Source organism: Poecile atricapillus, chromosome 8, assembly GCF_030490865.1.
Source record: "Poecile atricapillus isolate bPoeAtr1 chromosome 8, bPoeAtr1.hap1, whole genome shotgun sequence".
In the NCBI taxonomy this organism is placed as follows: Eukaryota; Metazoa; Chordata; class Aves; order Passeriformes; family Paridae; genus Poecile; species Poecile atricapillus.
In genome coordinates, this window is record NC_081256.1 from 21645359 (window position 1) to 21671579 (window position 26221).

At 39.9% G+C, this 26221-nt stretch overlaps 1 protein-coding gene across 6 annotated transcripts in view; it reads right to left on the reverse strand.

Moving 5' to 3' along the window:
• NAALADL2 (N-acetylated alpha-linked acidic dipeptidase like 2) overlaps positions 1-26221 on the reverse strand; it is a 415927-nt gene that overhangs the window by 168037 nt on the left and 221669 nt on the right. For all 6 annotated transcript variants that reach the window (XM_058844296.1, XM_058844298.1, XM_058844297.1 and 3 more), the window contains one exon: positions 13659-13929. In XM_058844296.1, coding sequence (XP_058700279.1) covers positions 13659-13929 — 271 coding nt within the window. The remainder of the gene's footprint in view (positions 1-13658; positions 13930-26221) is intronic.

Below are 26221 nucleotides of genomic sequence, written 5' to 3' on the forward strand. Positions count from 1 at the left end.
GGACATGAGGCGAACTTTAATTAAACACATCGCTATAATTTATTTGCACAGCTCTGAAATTGAGGCTGAAGGCAGCATTCAGCAGAGCATAAAAGTAAACTCAAGCTGGTTGTAGATCAAAGCTGGACATCAACAAACGTGAAGAAAGCTGCAAATATAAAACTAGCTGATCTCCAAAATTAGAGAAAAGGAAGAAAGAGAAGGGGGAGATAAGAGAGTTGTGCCAAATCCTTTGTTGGTGTAAACTCTGTTACGCTTTCTGGCCAGAGCTGTTCCCATTCCAGCCAAAAGCATCCTTCAATAATCAGGGAGCCACAGCTGTCTCCCTGTGATTGCCATCACCAGGGTCCTGTTGGGCACACCAGAGACAAAATACCCGTCCATAACTATATTTTATACACTTACTCTATTTCTACAGGAATGTTAACATCCAAAGTTGTTTTTCAACCTTTTTCCTTCATTTGTTTCCAGACAGAAAGAGTGGCAGAGGCCAAAAAGTAAATAATTATATATCTGGATTAATGAAAGATGATTTTTTTTGGTTACAAGACTGAAAAATACTTCTGACCAACAATGTCAGGGAAGATTTAAATCAGAGAACTTCAGTCCTGCCAGGTGTTTTACCTACAAGCCCTGCTCCTCAAACAGATTCATGAGATCTTCTCATCATGGCTGCTAGCACTTTATAGAGGCTTTCTTATCTTTGCTTCAATATTCCTGCTCCTACAATAGGATTCTGGAGCATTTCAATACAATCTGACTCAGTGTCAGCTTACAGTCAGAAAGGGTTCTTTGTGCCTAGGCTTTATTACATAAAATTGCACGCTGCATTACAGGGACAGCTAAAGCTGCAATTTATACTAAAACAAGAGTAAAAAAGATGTCCCTTAACCTCAGTTGGATGGAGTTTGGCCTTGCAGACGGAGCTCAGTCACAGACAGAGCTCATGTTCAGCCTTCCCCCGGTGCCACCCGTGCAGCTCACACAGCCCCAGCACACAGGGGCTGCTCCCACAGCTTCCTTTGGCTGCTGCAGGACCATTTCTGGAAAGACAATGAGGTTAAACTTGTTTTCTTCCCTGCTTCCTACAGTTTATTGCAAGGCTTTTTTCCTACCAACTCCGAGGGAGACTGAATCAAGATCGAAGCCTTTTTATAGCCTACAGAAGAGAGCTCTTCTGTATTTTATGGTTACAGAGCCCAAAATAAATGTGAACTGACACAACTCAGTTCTCTTTTCTTTTTTTCACTTTATTTTTTCTCATTTTAATTTTCATAACCCTTCTGTTTCCAGTCCCATCCTTTGTGTTTCCCAGAAGGCAAAACTAGTATTTAAATATTACTTCTTAACTCATGATGTCCAGCAAGATATCCAAACAACACATTAGATAGTTTTTTTTTTTCTAGCTTTTCAAATTTTTACATAAAACATTGTTATTTTCAGACACATTAAACTGATATTTACTTATTTTAGAATCTCTAAGAACGATGCCTTTTGGTACGAAAAACAGAAGGACATGAGATCATTAGATGCTTAAAATACTATCAGAAATATTATTTCAAACTTTCATGATTGTCACTTCACTAGTGACAAAATGTTAAATCCTAATTATTCTTTCTTGTATGTATTTAAAATTATTTATATCTCCCCTTTTTAAGAGTTAACTGCAAGGCTATTTAGTAGCATTAGTCCCTAAGGCATAAAGTCACATTGCTCATACTTTCCTAAGAAAAAGGAGTAATCTGTATTTGCCAGCCTGCTTAGTTTAGCTTATTCAGAGGTAATTAGTCATGCAAATATACATTTACAAATTACATAGACTGAGGATAAACTAAACAAAACAGAATTACTCAGCTGTGATGTGGTATCTTAAAAAAATAAATCATAAGCTACATATGTACACAGGAAATTATAATGGTGTGGTTTAAACTCAGCCTTAAAATTTTCAGTCAAAGGGGTTTATGTCAGAATCCTGTCCCATTGTGTCTGAACTCAACAGATTCTCAAGGATGGGTGGAAGTTTCCTTGCCTTCTGTGAAACACAGGGAATGAACACAGGACACCCAGAGGCTGCAGAATTTCCTTCAGTCATTTATATCACACTGAATTAAAACCAGCCATTCCCTCCTAGAGGAGCTACAAGCATTAAGCCTTTGGAGAAGAAGCCTGAAGCTCACACAAGGTGTCTAAAAGCACTTTATCCACAGCCAGGCCCTGCAGGACAGCTGTGGCAGGGATGGATCCGTCTCAGCTGGGCAGGAGAGGGAGCAAACGGAGCTGGGGGAGCTCCCTGCACCTGCTCGGGGCTCAGTGCGAGCAGCAGCACAACACGAGCTGTGCCCACACAGCCAGGGAAACAAAACCATGTCCTGTCTGAAATACCAGCTCAAAAGAACATCCTGTGACTGCAAACACCACCAGACAGAACGTGGTCAGCAGGACTGAAACACCACATGTGTTTTAGAATCTAAGTAAAATCAAAATGTTTCATTTTATACCGTATGATACACTTGATATTTTTATTCCTTAGAGACAGGTGCTCCAGCTTTGTCCAATAGTTTCAATTTTAGAGACAGTTTGGCTGCATCAAAACAAAATGCCCAGAAAACAGCCTACCATTTTCAGTCTTCCAAGTTGGAATTCATGATTCAGAACTGCGCTGGTTTTGGCTGGGGTAGAATTAATTTTCTTCACAGTGCTGTTATGGGGCTGTGTTTTGGATCTGTGCTGAACACAGGGGTGATAATGGGGATATTTTGGTTATTACTGAGCAGGGCTTGCACAGAGCCAAGGCCTTTTCTGCTTCCCCTACTCCCAGTAAACTGAGAGTGCCTGGGAGGTGACACAGCCAGGACAGGGGACACAAACTGACCAAAGGGAAATTCCAGGCATATGTAACAATAAAACAGACATCTACCTCAAAGAGGAAAATAATCACTCATATGTACAAAAGGAGGTCATCCACTGCATCAAAAGAACACTTGAACTTTGAAAAATCTCAGGGAGAACTCTATTTTCTAGATTATAATAAATGATCTTTCACAAAGTACTTACAGCCCTTGCTTGGCCAAACATCATCCACTTCAACATAATCAGGGAGATGCCCAACCATGTAATGATGCAAACACAAATCTGAGTGTTAAAGCAGCATTTGAGCAAACAATTTGCAGAAGCAAATATGCAGTTGTGAAAAGGAAAATGACATCTTTCCCATCTCCTGTGAATTCTGTTTTGAGTCATTGCACAGATTTATAGATCTCTAAATTACATCTGTAGAAAAAGGACTGGGGAAAAATAAGTTCTAAAAATATATTCAGATGACAAGAAAAGGACTCCAATAAAAACAGGGAATGTTCAAGTGGCCCACATGATTGACCAGGACAAGTATATAGATACAGAAATGTACCTGAGAACAGCTCATCTCTGTGATTAAACAAGAATATTTTTCTGGTTTTCAACCACCTAACACTTTGGAAGCAGACTTATTTCACAAGAAACATGTAGCATGTCATTCATGTCTCACAGATAATAAAAGTACAGGGAAGAAAAAGTTCTTTTCTGTTTCAGGCTTTCAAATTTTGCTTTTAAAAGTGCACTCAGGATCTTGGAGTAGATGTGCATCCTACATTGCACAGTAATCTAAAGGTTTTACATGGCAGCACCATTTGGCTTTTCCTTCAGAAACAGCTAACCTTCATTTTGAAAATTCTGCCTATAGCAAAATAAGTAGTTCACCTTTATCCCTGTGTTTCCAAAGATTAGGGTGAAGGCTCTCCTGAACTGTGCCAAATTTCACACAGATATTTTGAGGATTCATTGCTTAAGTGTGGGCAGCAAATAGGGATTTGTGAACTTGGTTCATGTGTTCTCAGCAGGGATGGAAAAACCTGGACAAAAAGAGGAAATCCCATGCAAAGGACAGAATCTGATTCTTTTTAGAGGGGGTCCCAGTAATCCACTCATCCTGTACAGTGGCATCTCAAAAGAAAAGCTGGAACAATGTTTACATCATCTACAACATATGGGAAAGTCTGAAGAGACTCTGGACAGCTTGATGGGAGGAAAGAGAAGCCTGCCCTGACATCATATAATCCATTTTATTGCTTAAAGCAGAAGATTTGCCATCAGTGCAGCCCATCCAGAGCTCTGGAGCTGGACAGAGCTTCCCTCGTCTTCCACACAGCCTGGAATTCAGGTCAGCCTCTTTCACAGCAGTACAGAAGCACTCAGTATTATTGCAGTAATTCCATTTAATGGTTCAATTCCCAATAAAAGCAGTCAGGGACATGGTTAGACAACTATCAGTTACCACAGAAATCCGTGCTCAATTCCCTCTCTCTCTTCACCTGTCCCGATCCTTTCTGCCCCGGATCCTGAACAATCAGCAAAAAGAAACTAGAAACAGGGAACTCTGTGTGTGCTCTCATAAATTCTGATTCATCCACAGATTTCACTAATGATCCATCTTCCTGCCTTCACTGGTGCCTTTCCTTGAGTTTAACAAACACGAGAGACTCAGTTCAGCACACAGGAACACACACCAGTCACCATTAGCAATGCCCACTGCTTTCACTTCTGCTGAAGGGGTTCCCTCCATATTCCTTCAATTGCCTCTACATTTTTGGTACCTACTTCACAAATATTGTTAACACTTTATCTACACAGCCTGCAGAGAAAATGGAAAGGTTGTCAAAGCTTACTTCAGACAGAGCAACCCAACAGCAGCAGTAAGATCATAAGGGAAAGATCTCAGTTCAAAGAGCCGGTATTACCCTCAAATGAGGATGAGCCTGATACAATTTCTCATCCTAGATTTTAATTTGTGATTTCACATGATTATGAAGTTCTACGTGAGCCTTAAGACCTAAGAGATTTCATGGTAAAAGGGCAACATGGACAAAAACATGATAAAATTTCCTTGAATAAAATGTTTTGTTAGAAAAGTGATGGCATTAATTCTTTTTCCAGCAATGTAAAATTTCTAGATTTTTCCTACTAATTCATTCCACAAAATATTCCCCAGGTGAAGATCGTGCCTGGCAAGCACTGACCTGCAGCAGGAGACACATCTCTCTTGGATGAGAACGCGGCGGGAGCTTTCTCGCATATTTAAGCAGCTTTGCTCTCCTATCGTTGTAGCCATTTCCAGACCTCTTCCATCCTTATTCACCCCTGTCTGCCCCTCCAAGGCAGCAGAGAGAGGCAGTGAATCTTGCAGCAGACAGGACTAACTCTATATGGTAACATAATTCAGTGGAAGGAAGATAAATTCCTTGAAGTATCTTCTTTCTCACGCACACCTACTCTCGGGCCAGTCACAACCTGGTGATTGATGAGGCACCTTCCCTTTGAACTGCAGAGCTCAGGAACGCCAGAAATAATTGTGAGAATAAAACTGATATAGCTCAGAATTAATTCACATTAAGTCCCTCTTAATGAATGAGATAAACACTGTAAGTAATATTCATTTCACGAGGTTAGACAGGAGATTGATTTATATTTCATGGGAGAGACAGCACATCAGAATAAAAACCTAAGGATGTCTAAGAGAGAAGACCAATGTATTTTTGGCTTTATTTACTTTGCACTATTTTTTATTTATTTATTTTTAAAGAGATACTTCTCTCCTGGGATTGCAGTTGGTAGGTGGAGGTGTAAGTGCTGTATTTCCAAACAGATTTAAAAGGGAATTTCTAAACAAAAGCTTTTTCTCCGGACATTTTAATCCAGCCAGGAAGAGGCCCTGGCATTTTGACAGTTCCCATACACAGCCAATGCACTTCTGCCAACAGCACCTGGACACCAAACTTCCACTTGCCAGTGGTTGCTGCATGGTTTGGGGTTTTTTTGTGTTTTTTAAAAAAAAAAAATTAAGAATTCAGTTATTGTAGACTTTTTTCAACCAGCTGTATCACAGCAGCACATTTTTTTTTCTTTTTTCATCCTGCTCTGAAAGGTTTCAAAAATTACTTGCTTCAAAGGGTTTCCTCTGAGAGTGGTCTTCTTCGTTTTTTGGTCTTTCCTGCTACCAACCAATTCTGTGTCCAGGTTTAGAGCATTCCTCAAAGCACTCTCTGGAGAGGTGCATCCTTTGCTGTTTAATACCAAAGTTTTTTAACAAAGAAGTCAGACACGCTGCAATTCTCACCAAATTAATCTTAAAATAACAGCTTTATCCTTAATTTAGATTACATTTGAAACCTCTCAAGGAGCCTTATACTTGCTTTTATATTTTTTAAAGAGAGCTTATTTCCACTCTTTCATGTGATCATCTTAGAAGACTGTATTTGGACTTTGTACCACCACATCCTAACAGAGGTAAGAAATCTTCAGACTTGTTTTAGATTTTCAGCACTACTTTCATTTTCAAATATTAAAAAAATATTTTAAAAGTGAGACAGAGATCCCCATAGAAAAACACCCAATAAACTCATATTACTACATTAGAAGAAAGCAAGTTCTAAGATTTTGACAAAATGTTGTCCAGTGGTGACTGTACAAGTTGTACTGGTAGGTGGAGAGAACTCCTAAGATAAAACACAGCTGAAGCTTTAACTGGTGAGATTTATCACACTGCATTGAAAATTAAAATAGCTGCTGCTGATTCTTTTCAGCTGCCAGCACTAATTCACAAGACACAACCATTATTTAGATTTTTTTCTGCAATTTAAAAAAGAATCAAGTGAAATACGGCAGAAGAGTGATTTTTTTTTTTTTTTTTTTTTTCCCTTTTAAAAATCTATTTTATTTCAGCAATTATAACCCATATCCTGATGGATGCCTAATGCCAGAGACTGCCAGGGTCAGAGCCCTGTGCCCAGGCTCCCAGACATGTGATGTTTATGCTCAGTAAAATGGAATCTGCCTTCAACTACAGATGCTTTTCTATTGCTAATGTCCCTGAAGAGATTTTAGGACTTGCTTCTCTTCCTGAAAAACAAATTTTAAAAAATGAGAAGCAGCAATAGTTTAATCAATATTGTATTTTACAGTCACTCATAACTACCAGAGAACTGAGCAGCATTTTAAGCAGTTCTTTATTGTTCACGTATGAAACTACATTTTTTTAAACAATAAAGTTCTGTAAGTAGTTTTAGGGACAAGGATTGAGTATTATATAAATACAAAAACCTTTTGTTATTGTTCTCATATCAGTTGTAGTAGTTTCTTATGATGTTTTTCTCATACTAGCAATTTTTTTTAAAGCTGATATTTACTTAATAGTCCCTCTGTTGAAGGAAATTATTGCTTTTTTCAGCATAAGCAGGATTCCTTTGAGGAAGTTTTAAACCTCCAGAATACTGGAGAAATTTGAAAGAAAAAGGTCCCTAAAACACAATCCCAAGAGCTCACAGCATAAGAAGCTTTTTACTTGAAAATTCCTCCTCTGAGTAGAATATTGCCTTTACAAACTTAAACAGAGAGGAAAGCACAGGTATGTCATTGGTAGGCTCATATTTACCAAGAAAGTGAAGAAGAAGTTACAGAGAGAGAGAAGATGGCACTACCAAAGAAAAACATAACTCGTGATTTGGCAGAAACTTCCCTTGGCAAGTTCCACTTGACCTGAGTGCATCTGTACTGAGGTTTGAACCAAACACCATTAATAAAGAGTGGGGCTGGAAAAAAGCCTGACTGGGTGGGCACCAACCCAGGCACCCACTGAACTGCTCAGTGGGTCTGATCATGCCATAAAAATTAAAGAGAAAAATATTCCTTGGAGACCCATGCAATTGCACAAATTTCACTGCTGTTCTCTCACACTGACTACTAACAGACAAAATGTAACTCTGCTTAGAAATGATGTAATTCCATTTATTCCAACAGAAATTCTGCTTGCACTGAAACCTAAACCAGGCACCAAATACTCCTCCCAAGCCCTCAGGGTTTGCACCCTTTAGTTTTTACCATGCAGTTGGAATATAAATAATTGTTATGGTTCAACATTGCTCCCTCTCTAATACTGTACAGAGGCTTTGCTAAGAAACGCCTTCAGCTGATTCTGTGCAATGGCATGGAAGTGCTCAGTGATCTGTTATGTCTCTAGATACCAAAATGCCTCACCTTTTGCTTTTTTTACCATTTAAAAATCCTCATTTATTATTAATGTTATTATTACTAAAATGCCACTGCTAATGTTTTATTAGTAAAACATCAGGGCAGCGTTGACTTGCAATTATAAAACAGCAAAAAGGCTCTGCAACTGCAGCATTTGCATCTCTGAAACCCTGCCCTTCAATGACACAAAAATCTTCCAGCAATATTCACTGGGGCTTTGTGCATGATGAACTACTATTATTTTTAGGGAACTGTACAACTTTATTTATTAATGGTTATGTGATATATGCCAGAAAACTGACAGGATGTTCTGCAGGACATCTCCTCAATGATCGCTTTTGGAGTCCTCGCCTGCGATTTTAAATTATATAACCTTCACATTGCATTTCACAGCTTTCTATATGTAATTAAAATGGAGTGGCAGCTATGCTGTAGTTAATGTTGAATGTTGTTTTCTGCTTAAAGGTCAAGTCTATTCTAAAATCCATATTCTTAGTGAGATTGTCTTGAAAATTTGCTGTGCCTACTTGGTATGCAGAGCAGCGGTCTAAATTATGATTATTTGTGGAAGAGGTTTCGGAGAAACTCTTCTATAAATAAAAGATAAATAAAGCTGCACTAAAACTTCTAAATGTTACCAAAAAATCACGTGATTCTTCTCATTTGTGTGTATGTGTTATTCAACCTATAGCCCTAACCATCTGCAAAACTGATTTCAGTTGCTAGGGATTCATTTTAGCTAGTGCATGTCTCTTCAGAGAAGAAATCTTTAAAAATGTTAATAAAGATAATAATGAACTAAATTTGGCATGCCTAAAAGAATTAAATGCACACATGCATCAAGAATCCCTCTAGCTTGGTATTTTGCACCAATGTGCCATCAAAAATGACTGAAAGACTTAGGAAGAGATGCTGTGATTACTTAATCTAAATTAAATGCACTCTCTGCCTTTGGAATTCAAGATGTGTGAGTGAGTATGCTGCAGAAGGCTCATTTAGAAATTTTGCCTGGGGATAAAAATAACCTGGGAAGATTTTAAAATTTTCTAAAACCAACCCGCTGACACCGATCTTAATTCTGAAATATTGTTAAGGAAATTAACACTGATTAGCTGGAGGGAAGAGAAAAGATAAAAAGGGTGCACTAATCACATTTCCAGCACAATGAAACCAAATCAAACGAAAGCAAGCTTTGGGGTCAAGGACTTCCTGATGCACTGTCCCCTCCAGAGGAACTCCAGACCTTTTGGTGCAGAGATGGAAATAAAGAGAGCTGCCAGTACTGGCAGCAAACAGGGCTGTAAAGCTGAGCACAGAGGGGACTGGAGGACACAGAATTGGGGACTGGAGGACACAGAATTGGGGACTGGAGGACACACTCCTGGCAGGAGTGGGAAAGGTTAGAGGAGCATGCTCTCCCATCTTCCTGCAAAGGACCTGGGAAAGAAGGGGATGGGTGGGGAAAGGAGACATCTGCAGACAGCCATAAGAAAATGGGATATTGGGTAAGAAGTGAGCAAACTCCCCTCCTCATGAAAGAGGAACTGACAGCAAAATCCAAGTCCTGCTTCCCTTATTCCCCTCTTGGCAAGGTTGAAGAATGGTGGGAAGATGACTGAGTGAGCATAACAGATGGGCTTGTACTTCCCAGATTGCTTCAGGTTGCATTAATCTCTGTGGTGGGTTCTCATTTAGCTGAGAAAATGTCACCAAAACAAACGAAGCGGAGCAGACTGGGACGTGACCAGCAGATGCAGAGAATCTCTTCTGCACGGTGTGGGGAGAGGCAGGCAGGCAGCATTCCCACTTGCCTGCTCCCTGCAGCCCTTCCAAAACTCATCAAAGATACCCCTGGCTGATTGGGAGTATAAATGCCTCAGATCAGCAGAAAAATCAGTAGAAACTGGGAATGTGGATGATGGTGGGGAAGTGAGGTGACACAGGAGGGGAGTCAAAGCAGTCAGGGAACAGGGACAGAGCAGTGGCCAAAATACAAAATAGGTGTTGGGAGAACTGCCTCAGAGCACAATTAATTTCTGTCCATAAACCCTGAAATAATCCCTGCCTGCATGCACATCTCCATTTCAAGAATGTGCCAGTAGAAGACTCTTGCATCCTCTCCTGGCTCCTGAATCAACACAACACTCTCAGTATATTAAAGATCCAGGAAAAAAACCTGGGCTTGCTGAGAGCATCCATGAGGGTGAAAACAAGATACTCACCAGAAGAGAGGGCAAGCAAAGGAACCAAGAGGGATTTGGTGCATTATTCCAAAAGAGGCAGAATAGTGAATCATGAGGCAATGCTGTGTAACAGAGGACACCAAGTGTCTCAGCTCAAAGCTTGAAAGCAGACTTAGGATTGCCAAAAGTTCCTTAACACTTCCATAAAGTAAAGAGTGAATAAATTGAAGGTGAAAGGAAAGTGAGGAAAACTCCAGGTCACACAAACATAATTTCAGAAAATGCGTGAATACAAAGCAAATAACATTTACATTTTGCTTTAATTAGTCTGTCCTTGAACGTTATTCCAACACACCAACCATTATTACATCTTCTAGGACTATTTCCAGTTGCTAAAGAAACAGTGGAGGGAGCAGACAAACACTGTGGCCATGTGTTTGCTCCAGGAGCTGCTGCACTCTGCAGAACTGACTGAAACCCAGTGCCCCGAGTGCCACCCAGGCTCCTGCAAGCCCAAATACATCCCTGCTCCTCCTCTGCTGCACTCAGGGATCACCACCAGCCGTGTCACACGTGGGCTTCTGACACCATTTACCAGTGTGGAACTGAAGGGGGACACCAGACTTTGGGGGTTCACAGCCCCCTCTCATCAGCTCCCACTGACATTCCCCAGCTCAGCCTCCTCCACTCCCCAGGACAGAACAGCCACAGCCCCTGGATCCCAGAGCTCCAGGAGGCAGGAGCAGCACATTCGGATTCACCACACCACCCTCACTTGGAGACTGGCTGGATACTGCCTGACAATGCATTTTGCTTTAATGCATAAATTTGAAGCAATGTAATTTCCATTTATATGTGCACTCTGTTGGCCAGAGCAGCCCTCCTGTTTTTATCAAGCAGACAAAAGGTTTAAGCTCTATAAAAGGTGGCTGATATTTAAGTTTTAATAAAAATATATTTCAGGGATGTCATTCTTTCCTTAGGCTGACCTAGCCTACAATATATTATTTACATAACTGCTGCAGTATCTATTTCAAAACTGACTCGACAGCCCTCTCCAGAACTGTAAGCTGCCCTGCCTGTCACCATGATGGGTAAACACTGTCACCTTTTCACAGCCCGATGAAATATAGAGAAGTAGTAAAGTGCACCATCCATCACAATGGCACTAAGTAGGTTTTTGAAGTAGATTTCAGATCACAAATGCTCACATTTTTACTCACAAATGCTGTTTAGACTGTTACCAGAAAGCACAAATTGGATGGCTCATATACAATGGCTGTATGATGAATGGACATGACAGGTGGTCAAAGAAAATGAGTCTTGCTGTTCTACAAATAACCTTGTCAACATCAAAGTGGAGCTGTAGCTCTGCTGGTAGCCAGACTGCAATAGCTTAATGGTTTTATTTGCTTCAACTTCTAGCAAACCAAACAGACAAATGAGATACAATGAAGCAGCAGCACCCAGGCAGTATTAGCAATTCCGCCTGATTAAGTGACACATAATAGGAATTTTCTGCTAAGGATGTGCCACATTTGAAATAAAATTATTCCGGTTATGAGTACCTGTTATAAAAATACCTGTTCACAGGAAAACCCTCATGATTTTGCAATCACAAACCACTGCAGGATATTCAAAATATGCAACTTGTAGCTCCACTGCAAGCAATCAAGTCACTTTCTGATGGCTGAACCCAGCAACAGCCACCACCTGCTACTTCTCATCTAAAGTTTTTCTACTTCCATTAGTTTAAATAGTAGAGATTAGTGTGTATGACCGAAAGTCAGGAAGGTTAGATCACTACCAACTTACCTGCAGCCTAAACAAATAGGAAAATTTCCCTTTTAGGCAAAACCTCTAGATCTAAGGACATTTCAGGTAGACTTTTTGAAGAACAGAAGAACACATCTCAAGTTTTGTAAGGGTGCTGAGGTATCTCAAAGAACTGACAGTAAAACTATGCAGAGATTGGTTCCAATGCAAGTTTGGAGTTTTGCCAAAGCCAGGGTCCAGCCCCTGTGATGAGGATGGTGTTTGTGGGCCTCATTTCTGCTGAACTCATAAGAGAAAACTACCCTGGAACATAACGGAAAGTGGAACATGTGCTGCTGGGAATAACAGCAGTGGTTGTTCCAGGAACATTGGATTTCCTTCAATCTGATGAATTTGTTACCAGCACATTGACATTCATGAAATAAAACCTCAAAGGTCACAACCATTCTTCTCTCTGATTACAGTTACTCTTACTAAGTTACAATGAGAAAATAATATTAAATATGGAGTTTTTAAGTGATATGAGAAGACAACCCCATTCTTTAGTACATGGAAAAGTTAGAGTGTATCATGCAAGTTAGGACCTTTTCTTGCCTACTTCATTTTGCTTCTCAGCAACAGATTTGAAGTGGACAGAGCCCCAGAATGGAGGCTGACAAGACTCAGCATGGACAGTAAGCATGCTTAAATATTAAGATGTTCACAATCTGTTCCTTTATAGCCTGTAAGCGTTCTAAGCCACGAACAAATATATCTTTTAAATAAGAAACCAAGATGGAAACCCCCCAGCATCAGTGGAATAATAATAATGTGATACTTTTTAAAGGAAGATGATGACAATAATGCAATTAACAGTGAAACTGCAATTTTTATATTTCAGAAATATTAAGATTTACACTATCTCAGCTAGGAAGGTAAACAGAAATGATGGCCCCTTTGTGCGCTCTCAAAATATTTAGCAAGAAGCTAAAGGAAAACAGACAGTGAAGACAAGATAATCCAAGATCTTATTTCGCTTGGCAAGTAACAAATCCAAATAGGTAGAATCTTTTTGCTGACAAAACTTCCTAGAGTAACTACAGTAAGATAAAACTACAAATCGGTGTTTTCGAGAGGAAACAGAGCAGATGTGTCAACTGAGTTGTCACAGAAAAAACTATGTGAGATCCACAACCATAATTCAGAGGCTCCAGGTATTAGCCCAGCACTCCCACCAGCCTCATCTTATCCTTCCTACAAGCATCCCTCAAACCTGTAGCACTCATACATCAGCAAGGATAAAGTGAAACTCTAGACACATTTTGCTAGACACAAGCAAAATGTGACAATTCATAAACACAGATACTTAAAAAGAAATTATTCACATAGATATATGTGAGTGTGTATCTGTGTATATCTCCTATGAGATATTCATATATATAAGGTTGTATGGTTAATTAAAATAAGTACGATGGCCACATCGTACTTATTTCAAGGCTAGGTATTTCAGCATATTATCAATTGGATTTGATGATCTTAGAAGTCTTTTCCTACCTAAATAATTCTGTGATTCTATGTCCAATTTTCCAGTCAGGTTCAGGAAAACCTGATGTTTCCTAACTCTATTTCACCACAAGTGACAGAGACAAATGGCCACGTTACCTCAAGAGTTCCTTTGGCAGAATAAGCTGCGTACGAGTACAGGAGGTCTTGGCTGTGAAGTGTTTTGGGGTCTCTGCTGCACTGTTGGCCACTCGGATAAAAGCATTCCCCGCTGTTCTGCAGAGTTACAGTGTTTGAAGAAGGGCCTGGCAGGTCGAGCAGAACGGAGTAATTCACCAGCTGGACATCTTCCAGGCCTTGGGAATGCCACTGAGCCAGGATCTTCACTGCAATGTCTGCATCTTCTTCTCTGGGGAACTCTAACAAATCTCTGGGGGAAAAACCCACACAAACACAGGTTTAGTTTATTTCCCATCAGGTCTCTTGTACCTTTCTATGCATCAGTGCATGACTTTATTAGAAAAACTATCATCAAACGTGCAAAAAAAAAATAATACAACTTTCATTTTTTGGCAAATATTTTCTTACCAAGTACAAGACAAAGGCAATTGCTTTTTTGGAAATAAAAATAAGAAAAAATGTATGCATAGGAGACATATCCAAATGAACCAAAGAATCCTACAGAAATTACCACAGTAACTGTTTCAAAATTCATACATCATTTGCTGTTCAAATTTCTAAAAAAGCATAAATTTAACCAATCTTAAAACATGAAGAAGCCAATCTGAAGTAACATCTCAAGGATGTCATGGAGGGCATGACGCTGAAAATTAGTTATAATTACATTGTTATAATTACATGTTTGGCTTGAATTCATCAAGGAAAGCAAATTTACTACGCAGAATGGAACTGTTCCCCCAGATGATGTGCTCACTGTCAGCGAGTTCTTCACATTTCCTACCTGAGCCACCAGCTTGGCCAGCATAAAAGGCAAACATGGGAATTATTTTGGCATTATCCACTGGTGGCTCAGTGAGAACTCAGGCTGGTCTGGGCTCGTATCACTGGGTTTGCATCACTTTCCACACTGACTGGCACAGGGGCCACAGGATGAAGGCACTGAGGGACCACCCTCCTCCCCAGCACATGCCAAAGGATTCCAGATGCTGAAACTATTGCCAGGATAACTTCAGAGGATGGGCTTGCTGAAGGAACAACTGCAGGCTTTCTCTACTTACACAGGCAAGCAGTCATGTAAGCAAAGAAGTACAGAAATAAAATTTATTACTCAAATGAAAAACACTGCCCAAGTACAGCACAAAAAGCTTATGGAATATTTGCTGAATTTTGCGAAGTTGAGGTTTTTTTTGGTTTGGTTTGGTTTGTTTTTTGGTGTGTCTACAAAGCTCTCAGTACTGAAAAGAAGATGAAGGATCACAGATGTATTGATTTCCAAGCAGAGATACTGACACTGCCTGAAAGTCTTGTGCACAACCTTCTCTTCACAAAAAGGCCACTAAACTTAACTGCTTTAAGGTCCTCAACAGAACTGCAAGAAACACCCTGGCTGTTTTGCACACATCAAAAATTTAACGGTTGAATAATGTATAGTCTTTTTAAGCAAGCAGCAGGTATCTGAGAATCCCACCAGGTGCTTTCCAGGTATATGGTATCTGCAATATCCAAAATCTCCTGGCTACAGGTACTGGCACTACTTCCAGAAGGGTCTGCAATGCCCCCAGGGACAGCCCCAGCCAGCAAAGCTTGGGATGGAAGTCAAGCACAAGGGCTCCCTTCTCCACCCATCTTGTGGCTAAACATTTGAAAAATGAACATTTACTGCCTAGACAACATCAAGGGCTTAAAAGGGAGAAAGTGGAGTTGTAACACCCATTATTCCTAGAAATGGCTCAGAAATTGTGTACTCCATTCAAATGCCTAATGCCCATCATCACATTGCATGGGTGGAATGGTCATTCCAACATGCAAAAGGCTTTTTTAAAAAATAGATATATCTTTGTATAACAATGGGGTTTTTTTTATAAAATATGATTTTTCAATTTTTAAATTTTTCAGTATCAAATTCAAGATATAATTGTTCAAAGCAATATGTTGTATCCCAGGCTGCATTGCTCCAGCGAGGCTGGTCATACCCAAAGTTCAAAATCTTTACAACAACACTGGCTTTATGTTGGAACTTCAGGGACCTTGTCAGGAACAATAACTCTCTTGCAGATTTAATGTTTTTGAGTTATCAAAAATAAGTCTTCAAGCAGTCTACACCACACAGATGACTTAATCCAATCTGCAGTATATTACAAGTTTCCAATTTCCTCTCCTGTGCCTGCTAATGTAATGACATAAACTTGGGCAGTGCAGAAATATAAAAAGTTGTTTGATTAACACAATCATTAATAAAATATTTGCATTTCCCTGAGGTGATAGAAACATTAATAGAATAAATAATTAAAGAAACTTATCCCAGGCCAATAGGGTTATGGCACATTGCAATCAGAAGTATTCAGTCACAATAAAAGGAATTAAGCATTAAAAGAGGAAGATACAATAAACAAGTTGCTCCCTTACTAATAGAAGTTACTTTCCCCTTCATAACTAAATCAACATGTCTTTGAAACTTTGAAACAACACACCTGATTAAATTACAGAAATTATTCCACTCACTATTTACTCCGTAACCTCTTTATAGCATGTTGAAATCAAATTGCAAATTATGAGCACACATTATTTTACAATAAATCAGCACATATTAGACTACTTTGATAAATCTTCTGAACGCCACAAGAAAGCTTTTTTCCCAGACTTATTACAATAGCTGACTTGCATTTGCCTTTGATGCTGACTGCATGAACTTCAAGTCAGAGCTAATTTAACTCATTATTTTTTCACATACTAATTGTGTAACAAGTAAAATATGCATAACCAGTATTTTCTAAACCCAGCCAAATTCAGAAAATTGTCAAGTTTGGCAGTTCAGCCTGGAAGAAAATCAACACTTCACATGCACTTCACAGTCCTTCTTTACAAATGCTCAAATTATTTACTTCCTAGGAACTTGCAGGGCTCAGAAACTCCCAGCAGTGGGAATTCAGCAGTGGAGAGGAGCAGCCCCTCAGGATGAGGATGTTTCTCAGTTCCCCGAGCAGCTGCACACTCAGAAGGAACCAATACCATTGCAAGTGCCAATTTCCATTTACAGCACTGCCTCTCATAACTTCAGCCAAATTTTTTAATCCCTTTGGTCACATTAAAATGATACTTTATTCAGGTGCTTTTTTCAGGTTCATTCAATGGGAATAACCACAAAGTTTATGGGCACATCTCTGTTGTAAATCTCTATAATCCAGTAAAGTGGAGCCACCACACACTGAAGATTTGGTCTCAAGTCAGAATCAACACCAGCAAATCTAACAATGCCAGGCTGCACACTCCTGAGCCTTTCTAGGATGCTCTCAGAGATTCCCACAATTTCCTGACCTTTGTTTTCTAATAAAGATCAGGATTGAACTAATGTACATCAGAACAGGATATAAACTAATTTCTTGAGCTTTCTCCTCCATCTCAAAATGCTCAGTTCCTCAACTCTTAAAAAACAGGTAAAGTTGCACTTAAAACCTAGAAAGTTCACCCTACTTCACTTGAAGAAGGTAGAGATTTCCCACTTTGATGTGACCAAAAGACTACTGCTGTTGAAGATTCCAAGTCCTAAACCTAGAAAAACAATTTTAAGTATGTTGAAGATACACCTGTAATAAAGCCAGGGGTTCTGCAGCCCCTGAAGCTTCAAAAGGCTGATCTTTACCAGGCGATTATAAAAGATAAATGAACACACACACACACACAAAACATACAAATTTCATTTTCAATTTGGTAACCATGGGGAACACAGACCTGCCGTGCCTTAATGGAAAGTCATTTGCTACAACAGCACTTTTTGACACATTTGCCAAAGGAGAGAACAAGGTATTGCAAATAAGCCAGCTGGGACACTGAACACCACTCAACAGATACTGAAAAATTACAACAGGTCACTCCAACAACCAAGAGATGGAATAATTTAACTGTATGACACAATTACTTCTCAGTTAATCCTATTAAATTTCTATAAAACCCCATAAAAAAAATAAAAATGTAATTGCAGAAGGATTCTATAGATTCAATCTGAAAAAAACTACAGGGACAAAAATTCCCAGCAAATACATAAAACTTTAAGTGTGGTTGGTTTGGTTAGTTTTTTTTCCTTTTCAGATTTACCACCTGTATTGCCATGAGCATGGGGAACTGGCCTACACTTCCTGGCCTACTAAAAAAAAATCATCTAAATTCCAGTTTTGCTGAGTTAGATGTTTAAATGCCTTATTCCCATATTTTGACTGTAAATTTCTACTGTTTTCTTCCAGTTCACCAAAATTCTTCACAAAGCAACTACTGTGATTGTAGGTAAGAGCTAACAACAAATGTGATTTTGGAATTTTTACAGATTGATTTTTCAGCTGAGTGGCTGCTCTCAGATCCTGTGAGTTGCAACGACCTCTCATATTTTGTAAAGCAGCATCAGATCCAAGTGTTTTCTTGTCTTAACATGATGCTCCCAACAGTAGCTGGTAGCAGATAATCACAAGAGAATGCAGGAAATGCATCAAGTGGGGTTAATACATTTATAGTCTCTCATGTAAATGTCTTTTTTTTTTTTTGTTTTAAACCTCAGACTTTGAGTTTTAAAGATGTTTTCATATGTTGAGGATTTCAGAGCTTGTTTCAGTCCATTAAGAGCCGAGCTGTGGCACAGGATGCACCGACTGCTCAACAGATGCACCAGCATTTCCCACACTTGGAGAAAGAGGAATTATTTGTGTCCATCACACACAGTGTGCACACACAGGAAACACTCAGGAAATACCACCTGCCCAAGCCACATCTGCTTCAATTTTAATTACATGTTCCTGTTAATTAGGGCTCTCCATTGGGCTGGTCTCCAACCTGCCCAGTTGGATTTCCCACAGTCTGTCTGATGGTCACAAATTTGCTGCTCCCAAAACATAGAAATAAATAAACTCAGGTCCAAGAAAGGATAAATAATATCATGAGGTGAGAGAAACGTGTTCATGGTGCGAAGAGTTGCACGAAGGATCCTGAAGCACCTCAGGTTCTTCAGGTTACATTGCAAGGTCACCAGAATCTGCTGCAGAAAGCTGATCTGTGAAATGTCCTCTGTCACATCTACCATCAGTCTTCATACACTCTGCATATTCTGGGCATATTTCTAGCAATAATAATAATAACAATTACCCCTGCTCATTCTTGGGTAACAACATACTGCTTTTGCTACCTAAGGGAATATTTACAGAGCTGCATCTGCACCATGAATGTTACATGGGGCCTACAATATACATTTAAACATGCTTTAACATAAAGAAGTACAATTCATGCTTTTAACAAAAGGGACTATGATTTATGGCAGCTTTTACTACTCACAGACACAGAATAAATTCAATTCACGAAATCATAAAAATTACAGAATGTCAGAAAACAGAACGGTGGTTCTAAATTTGGTTGTGCAGTTCTATAGCAAAAAAGCCCTTTGGAATTTTATTTTTTTTTAAAAAAATATTATGTCTCCTGTGGCTTTCAGGTATTTCCAATAAAAGTGTCATAAACTCTCTCTTTAGGAAGTCATTCTACGAGAAAACAGAATGATACTTTTAAACAAAACTTTATAGCATTTTTGCACTGTGTTGAAGCTCACCTGGGTGCTAGACTTCTACAGGGGTACCTGACCAAATGTATCTTCTCCTGTCCTAGCATCAATTGATGCAGAACTGCTCCAGGGCAAACTTCTCATTTTCCTGAGAAGTTCTTTGCCATGGGATTGAAGAACACTCTCAGGTCTCAGCCCCTGCTGCCTCCCAAGCTTAGCTGTTTTGTACATTTATGTTTTTTTCACTACAGGACTACCAAGTTTATTGTTCCTACCCATCACATCAGTCAAATGCCTTTTATATTTCTTAAATAAAACTCATGGGGATAGTTCAAATCTCACTTTCCAACATCGTGATGCAAACCAAACTTGCATTAAAGGCAGAGGGTGGAAGGCAGTGAAAAATGACTGATTCTCTCACTCTGTGATTCCACAGTTTATTGGAAAACAAGCAATTCTTTGTTCCCCAACAATAAACATTGCAAAGTCATGAACTGGCCACAGGTGAGCTTTCCAAAGCCTTTTAAGAGATCTGGATATCAGTTATGTGACATTTAGCCAGCATCCAAATCTTCCAAACACTTCAGAACATTAGAAGGCCAATATGAGATAAGCAGGGGGTCAGGTAGGCAGAGACAGAGCTAAAAACAGAAACCTGATTGACTATTTACACCTGAGGCTTCAGCTATCAAACAGTATTTTTTTCCTTTCTTTTTTTTTATTTTCTTTTTTTTTTTTAAATCTTTCTTAATCTTTTTTTTTTTCATGCACACTTTTCTGTAATCTACACCTTACTCAACTACATGAGAATGATATGAGAATGTCATTAAGCATTTCTCTTCCCTCATTCTGGAAACAGGTTTAAAAAAAAAATAAAAAAACCACAAACTATAGATGGTTATCACTATCTACTTTAACAATAGTAAATGAACCACAGCACATGAGGAATGACAGCTCCAGTCCACAAATGGACTGTTTCAAAGATCCTAAGACCTAGTTCTACAGAAAGAGAAAGAAAATAACTTTTACACTCTGTACTTTAGCTCTAAAGAACTCACTGCCAGGTTCCACTGTTCCCTTTGGTTACAAGAATGACACTTTCCTTTTAGCAAAGCAAGGAGACCTTGTTTCTCCCTAACACAAAACTTCAAATACTTACCACAAACTGGACTGATCTCCTCATACATTTATTCTATTTATTACAATAAATGGCTTTCAACAGATGAGCTGTTGGTAAAAAAAAGTTATTTCAAAATTTGTACACAATGAAGAGATCTACAGGAAACCTCTTTCATTATTATTAAAGGAACTCTTGCTTGAAAGATGATCTCTCAAAATGATGCCATTTTCTTTCACAATCAATAACATGCCCACAACTACAGTTTTCTTATTAATTTTCATAGTTCCTAAATTTCAGTCACAGGAGACAGGTTTTCTTCTATGGTCCAGATGATTGTGTGCATGCATAACATCACAAACTGCACTTTTGTACAGTCCCACCTAAAACATTTTAAATAAGCTGCATGCTAAACCTTTATTTTGGATATACATGGATATCAGCCTCTGTTTCAAACACAGCAAAGGAAATACATTAATTTTATTCAAAGATTATAGATCTAATTATTTAATCAAGGGTTTTACTCTGTTTTCTCCTAATGCAAGAGAAGCAGCAGCTCCGAACAGCTGTGCCCTGCATTTTCCAGCAGGTTACAACGCCGAGGGCGATGTCGAGCCACAGCAGAAGGAGGATGGGAAAAAGACAATCCCTCACCTTGAAATGTTTGCACATAACCCTGCATTCACTGGCAGAGCACTGACCCAGCAAAACTTCACAACGATATCATCTTCTTTTCTTCCCAGACCACAGGGAATATGTCAGTGCCTCAGTAAAATGTGACCAGCTGCATAATCAAGTCCAAGTGGTTCCTTTTACTGTCGGAGACAATTAGGTTTACTTCCAGCAAGAGACCATTTCTGTGTGGATATGAATAGCAGTGGTTCTTTTTCTATACAGAAAACCTATTGATCAAAAAAAAAAAAAAAAGACCCTTGAAACCTTGCTTTTTATACAGAAAATCTGCTGATAAAAAAAAAATAGAAAAAAAAAATCTCAATACTGCTCAACTGGCAGTATTTTATTCCTTTCAATTGCCAATCATTAGATTGCACTGTGAACTCTAAAGTAATTACACTGAATGTGTCATTCTGATGGCACTGGACATCTTTATTGGAACTGTATTATTTAACTTTTAAATAATACCCCAGTTCTCAAAGGACAAGAAGGAATTAAAGAGGGCATGCTAACCCAAAATCAAAAAACAAAAAACCCCAACCAAACCCACAACTTAGCAATGCTTAGAAATGCTACCTATTATTTAAAGACTGAGGATTACTTTGAGTTAGATAAATCCCCAAATAAATGTTTCATTTTTAGAATTTGAAAAACTTTAATTTCTTTCATTAATTTCATGAAGTTAACCTTACATACAGGAAAACCTAAGACAACCACAAGATGATGCCACGTAACCTTCCTGTTACCAGCCTCATTTTCCTATATGTTAATTTACTAGTGCAATTTTAATAGAACTGCTAAGATTCCTAGCGGATATGTCAGCTTGGATATTTTACAAAAATATTTAAAATTCTGGTAGAGTGTATTGGTTAAAATGAAAACTGCAGATTAAAAGGAAAGAAAAAAAAAAACAGGAGGAAGGATAAAATACCATCTCCACATGCTTATGTAAGAAAAGTGTTATCACAAATGCCATATCACAAGGCTTAGTTCTGATAATCTCCATCTCACCAGCTGAACTGTGTTCCAGATGCATTTGTTTTCATCTGAAAACTCTGACAGCTTCCAAGTGACCCTTCAGTTCTAATATACAGCTGAGGAAATCAGTGCTGATAACCAAAACACTGTCCTGAAGTTATTTACACTGTACCACAAATCCAACTGCTTGTGGATAAACGAAAAGCTCTCTCCTCCAAAGGAGCAAGCATAAAATCTTATAAAGACAGGCTTGGGAAGAGGCCACAGGAGATCATTTGGTTTGAGGCAGGCTCAGGTCACCCCACTGCCACTCCAGGCATTTCTTTTCCTGCCCTTTTCCAAAGATATAAACCTCTTGTCCATCCTAAATAATCACCCTGCTGTATTTAGACTCACTGCATTTTCTCCTTTCCCCCTGTTGAGAACAGACTAATCTTTTTCTCTCTGCAGGTTTTTTTTAACATACTTAGGGATTGCTCTCATGGCCTTCCCTCAACTGATCTTGCCTTGAAATCAAATTTCCTCAGTCATTTCCTAAGAAATACTGCTCCTGAACTCTCCAGCTGCCCTCTCTCACCACTTCTGGCCCCTTTCCAGCCTGTCCCCGCTCCTCTTGAAGCACAAGTCCAACAAAAGGCCATTCTGAATATGCCATTTGCACTGAAAATGAAGGATTAGTATCCAATTATCCTCTGCCTCCATAAAATTCAATTATTATCCTTCTGCTGTCCTTTATTTTGATTTCAACTCTGTACCTCTCCAGTAAGTTCATCGACTCCTTCAGCTCTGCTGACCTCAAAGGGGCCCTCATCATTTCATCCCTCTTTTGCTTCAAGAAGGAATGGTCCTGAATGTGATAAACAGAGACCCTTTTGTTCGACTAAACATGTAGATATGATATTCTGTAATATTAAGTTCTGTAAAATCAAGATTGTTACTTACCCTGTACCTACTTACGATAGTTACTTACGTATGTATAGTATCTGATGCTTGTATAGCTACTGACGTTTATTATGTCCTTGCTAAGATTCCTTGAATTCAAAAAATTACTGAGCTAAGCCTTTACAGGGAATAGTGAAGAAAGGTTACAGGAAGATAAGGAAAAGACCGAACGAGCAGACCCATAGACCGATGAAGGAGCATGCGTAGAAAGACCCGAGGAAGGACACGTCATCGGGGAAGCCCGGAGAGCCGGACTGATTAAAAGGAGACACACGAAAAACGGAGGCACGGCCGTGGAAAAGCGGGATCGCTTTCCGGCTGTCCAGCGCTGTATTTTGCTTATTGCTTGCTTGCTATAATTAATAAAATTTCCCTTTATTAACTTTAAACACTCTCTCGAGTGAATTTATAACAATTTGGTGCCGTGACTCGGATGCAATTAGGAGGACGGATCGCGGCACTTCCGGGAAGGCGCCTCCGCTAAAGTTTAGCGGCCCGGGGGGGGGCCGGGTCCTCCCTCGATTGCACCGACGAACCTAAAGTTAAAGCAATAAGCAAAAGGAGACCGGTCGACCCCTTAAAATTCTGTGCACAGAGTCCGGACGAAGACGCGGGACGTGGGACGCGTGAGTAGTGTAACGGGGATCCGTCTGGGCGGGGTCGGGATCCCGGAGTGTGGTGAGTGTGTGTGAGTCTGAGAGGGGAACCGGTAGCCGGATTCCCCAGGCGAGAGCGGACCCCCTATTAGTGCGGTTCCCATTGGCCCGTGAGGACCTGGGCCACGAACGGGGGGAAGCGAAAGGAATTGTGTGATTGAAAACACTCCGGGAGAATGGGACTGGGGAGAAGCAAGCCCTCTGTACCTGTTAAACTCCCACCAATACCTAAGGATAGTCCGTTGGGCTTTATACTAGATAATTGGGAACATTTCCCGGGGACAGAAAATAAAGATAAGGCAAAAATGATTCACTATTGTGTAGTAGTATGGGGAGGAAAGGAAATTTCAAGGAAAATATTTTGGCCTATATTTGGATCATCTGAAGAGTGGGTTAAACAAAAGTTAAATTCCTGGGTAAAAACAAAGATCCCTTTTAACCCAGAGGAGAGTGCTTATGCAAAAATCTGGGTAGAAAATCCCGATGTTCATTTATTTGAATTAACAGAAAATTCAGAAAATTCGGGGGAAAGGAAAAGAAAGAAAAAGAAATCCCGAAAGGAAGATACTATGATAATGCCCCCTCCTCCATTTGTGCCACCACCACCTCCCCCTCGAGCACCTCCCCCTCCCCCTCGAGCACCTCCCCCTCCCCCTCGAGCCCCCTCCCCTCCCTCTCGAGCCCCTTCCCCTCCCCCTCAGAATTCTGAGGAGGAGGATTCAGACATGCCAGACCTGTCAGAAGTGGGGCCAGTCACCAGGAATAGAGCCAGAAGGAAACGGGAACATTTATTCCCACTAAGAGAAATGCCCATGGGTGGCCCCCAACCTGGAATAGGGTTTATATCTGTCCCTCTTAGTTCAGGGGATGTCAGAGACTTTAAAAAGGAGATGGGGCGTTTACTGGAAGATCCTTTGGGGGTTGCAGAAAGAGTTGATCAATTTTTAGGACCTAATATATACACATGGGAGGAATTACAATCTATCCTAAATATTCTATTTACTGCAGAAGAGAGGAACATGATTAGAAGGGAAGGCATGCGTATTTGGGATGCCCAGCATGCTCAGGGACCATTGGCAGATGTAAAATGGCCCCTCCAGAATCCCCATTGGGATCATCAGAATCCAGCCCACAGAGCAAATATGCAGGATTTGAGAACTATTATAATTCAAGGAATTAGGGAGGCAGTCCCAAGGGGTCATAATATTAATAAAGCATTCAATGAGAGGCAAAAGAAAGATGAAACTCCCACGGAATGGTTGGAAAGGTTAACAAAAAATTTCCCAACCCGACTTTTGAATCTGATTCTATCATCACATCTTTAATAACCCCCACCTTAAAGGGTTCTCCCTTTGCCCCCACTACTGTGGCAGTTTCTTTGGATAGACTACATCCTTTAGGTAAAAACTGAATAGTTGATTTTTCCGCTCCAGTATCTACCAAAAAGGTAGGTGGAGATACATCTCCCTCAACTCTATAAAACAGGTCAGATTTTCAAAGTGCTGAGAATCCACTGTTAAAAATGCATTCACCTGCTCCCACCCCCCAAAAAAAAACCCCACAGAAAGTTCCCAAAAAAGACAACTAAGCTTAATTGCTAGACATCCAGAATTGTTCTATCTGCTCCACACCAGATTTCACTGGACACCAGTGTGGACACTAGAAAGATAAACTTTTCAAAGCAGGCAAAATTCCAAATATTTGCTTGCTCAGTTCTAAGCCTCGACTGATGCCAAATCTGGGGCTGATCAGAGATTTGGTTTCCAAAAGCATCACTCCATTTGCAATGAGAATCCAGTAAGTTTGCTCCCAGTACAGCAGATCTCTTGAAACCATCTGCACAGTGCACCTCAGTCCACACAAAAAGGTCCTTTCTGTCCCTTCTAAGGTTGATCTACCCACTTCACCTCCTCCCAGCAGTCTCAGTAAAGTCCACACATCCCTGAGGAGCACATTTGGGTGTACATGGCAAAATGTGGGTGTCACAGTGCAGAGATTCCCACTAAAGGGATAGGAAAGGGACCTGACCTGCTCCTTCTCCCTCTTCCTTTGGCACATTTTCTATACAACATTCCCTGTTGTCACTGGCATGTCCAAGAGTTCCTCACTTCCCCCAAAGCCATCTATTTATCCACATTTCCTTGCCCACTGCAGAATCCCCTGAGACTTCTGGTCTTTCTCTAGCTGAAAACAAAATAAACCCCACAAAGTGTCCCCAGAACAGCAGGTGCTGGTTTCAGGGGGTAATATTTACTTTCAGCCTCTCTTATGATCTAACAAAAATTTCAAAGCCTGGTTTTAAGAGAACAGAGCACAAGAAAAAGCCCAAGACAACAGCAATACGCAGATGTCCAGGAATTGGAATCCAGAGTGAAAAATGCCCCCTATTATTCAGCACAATTTGGTGCACAATCACCTGAACTTCTCACTGCCAGGACAAATGGATGTTGTAGTGCCCTGATGGTTCTACCCAAAGGCCAGGCTGGTGTGGCTTTTTCTGAACAGTGAAAGTACTCTGGTCCAAAGCTGCAATGTCAATTCAATCTTTGGGGGGAAAAAAATTAAAGCAGAACTGTTATATAACAACAGAAAACTTCTGTACATTTTTTTTTTGTCTCATTTTCAGCACATATGAGTC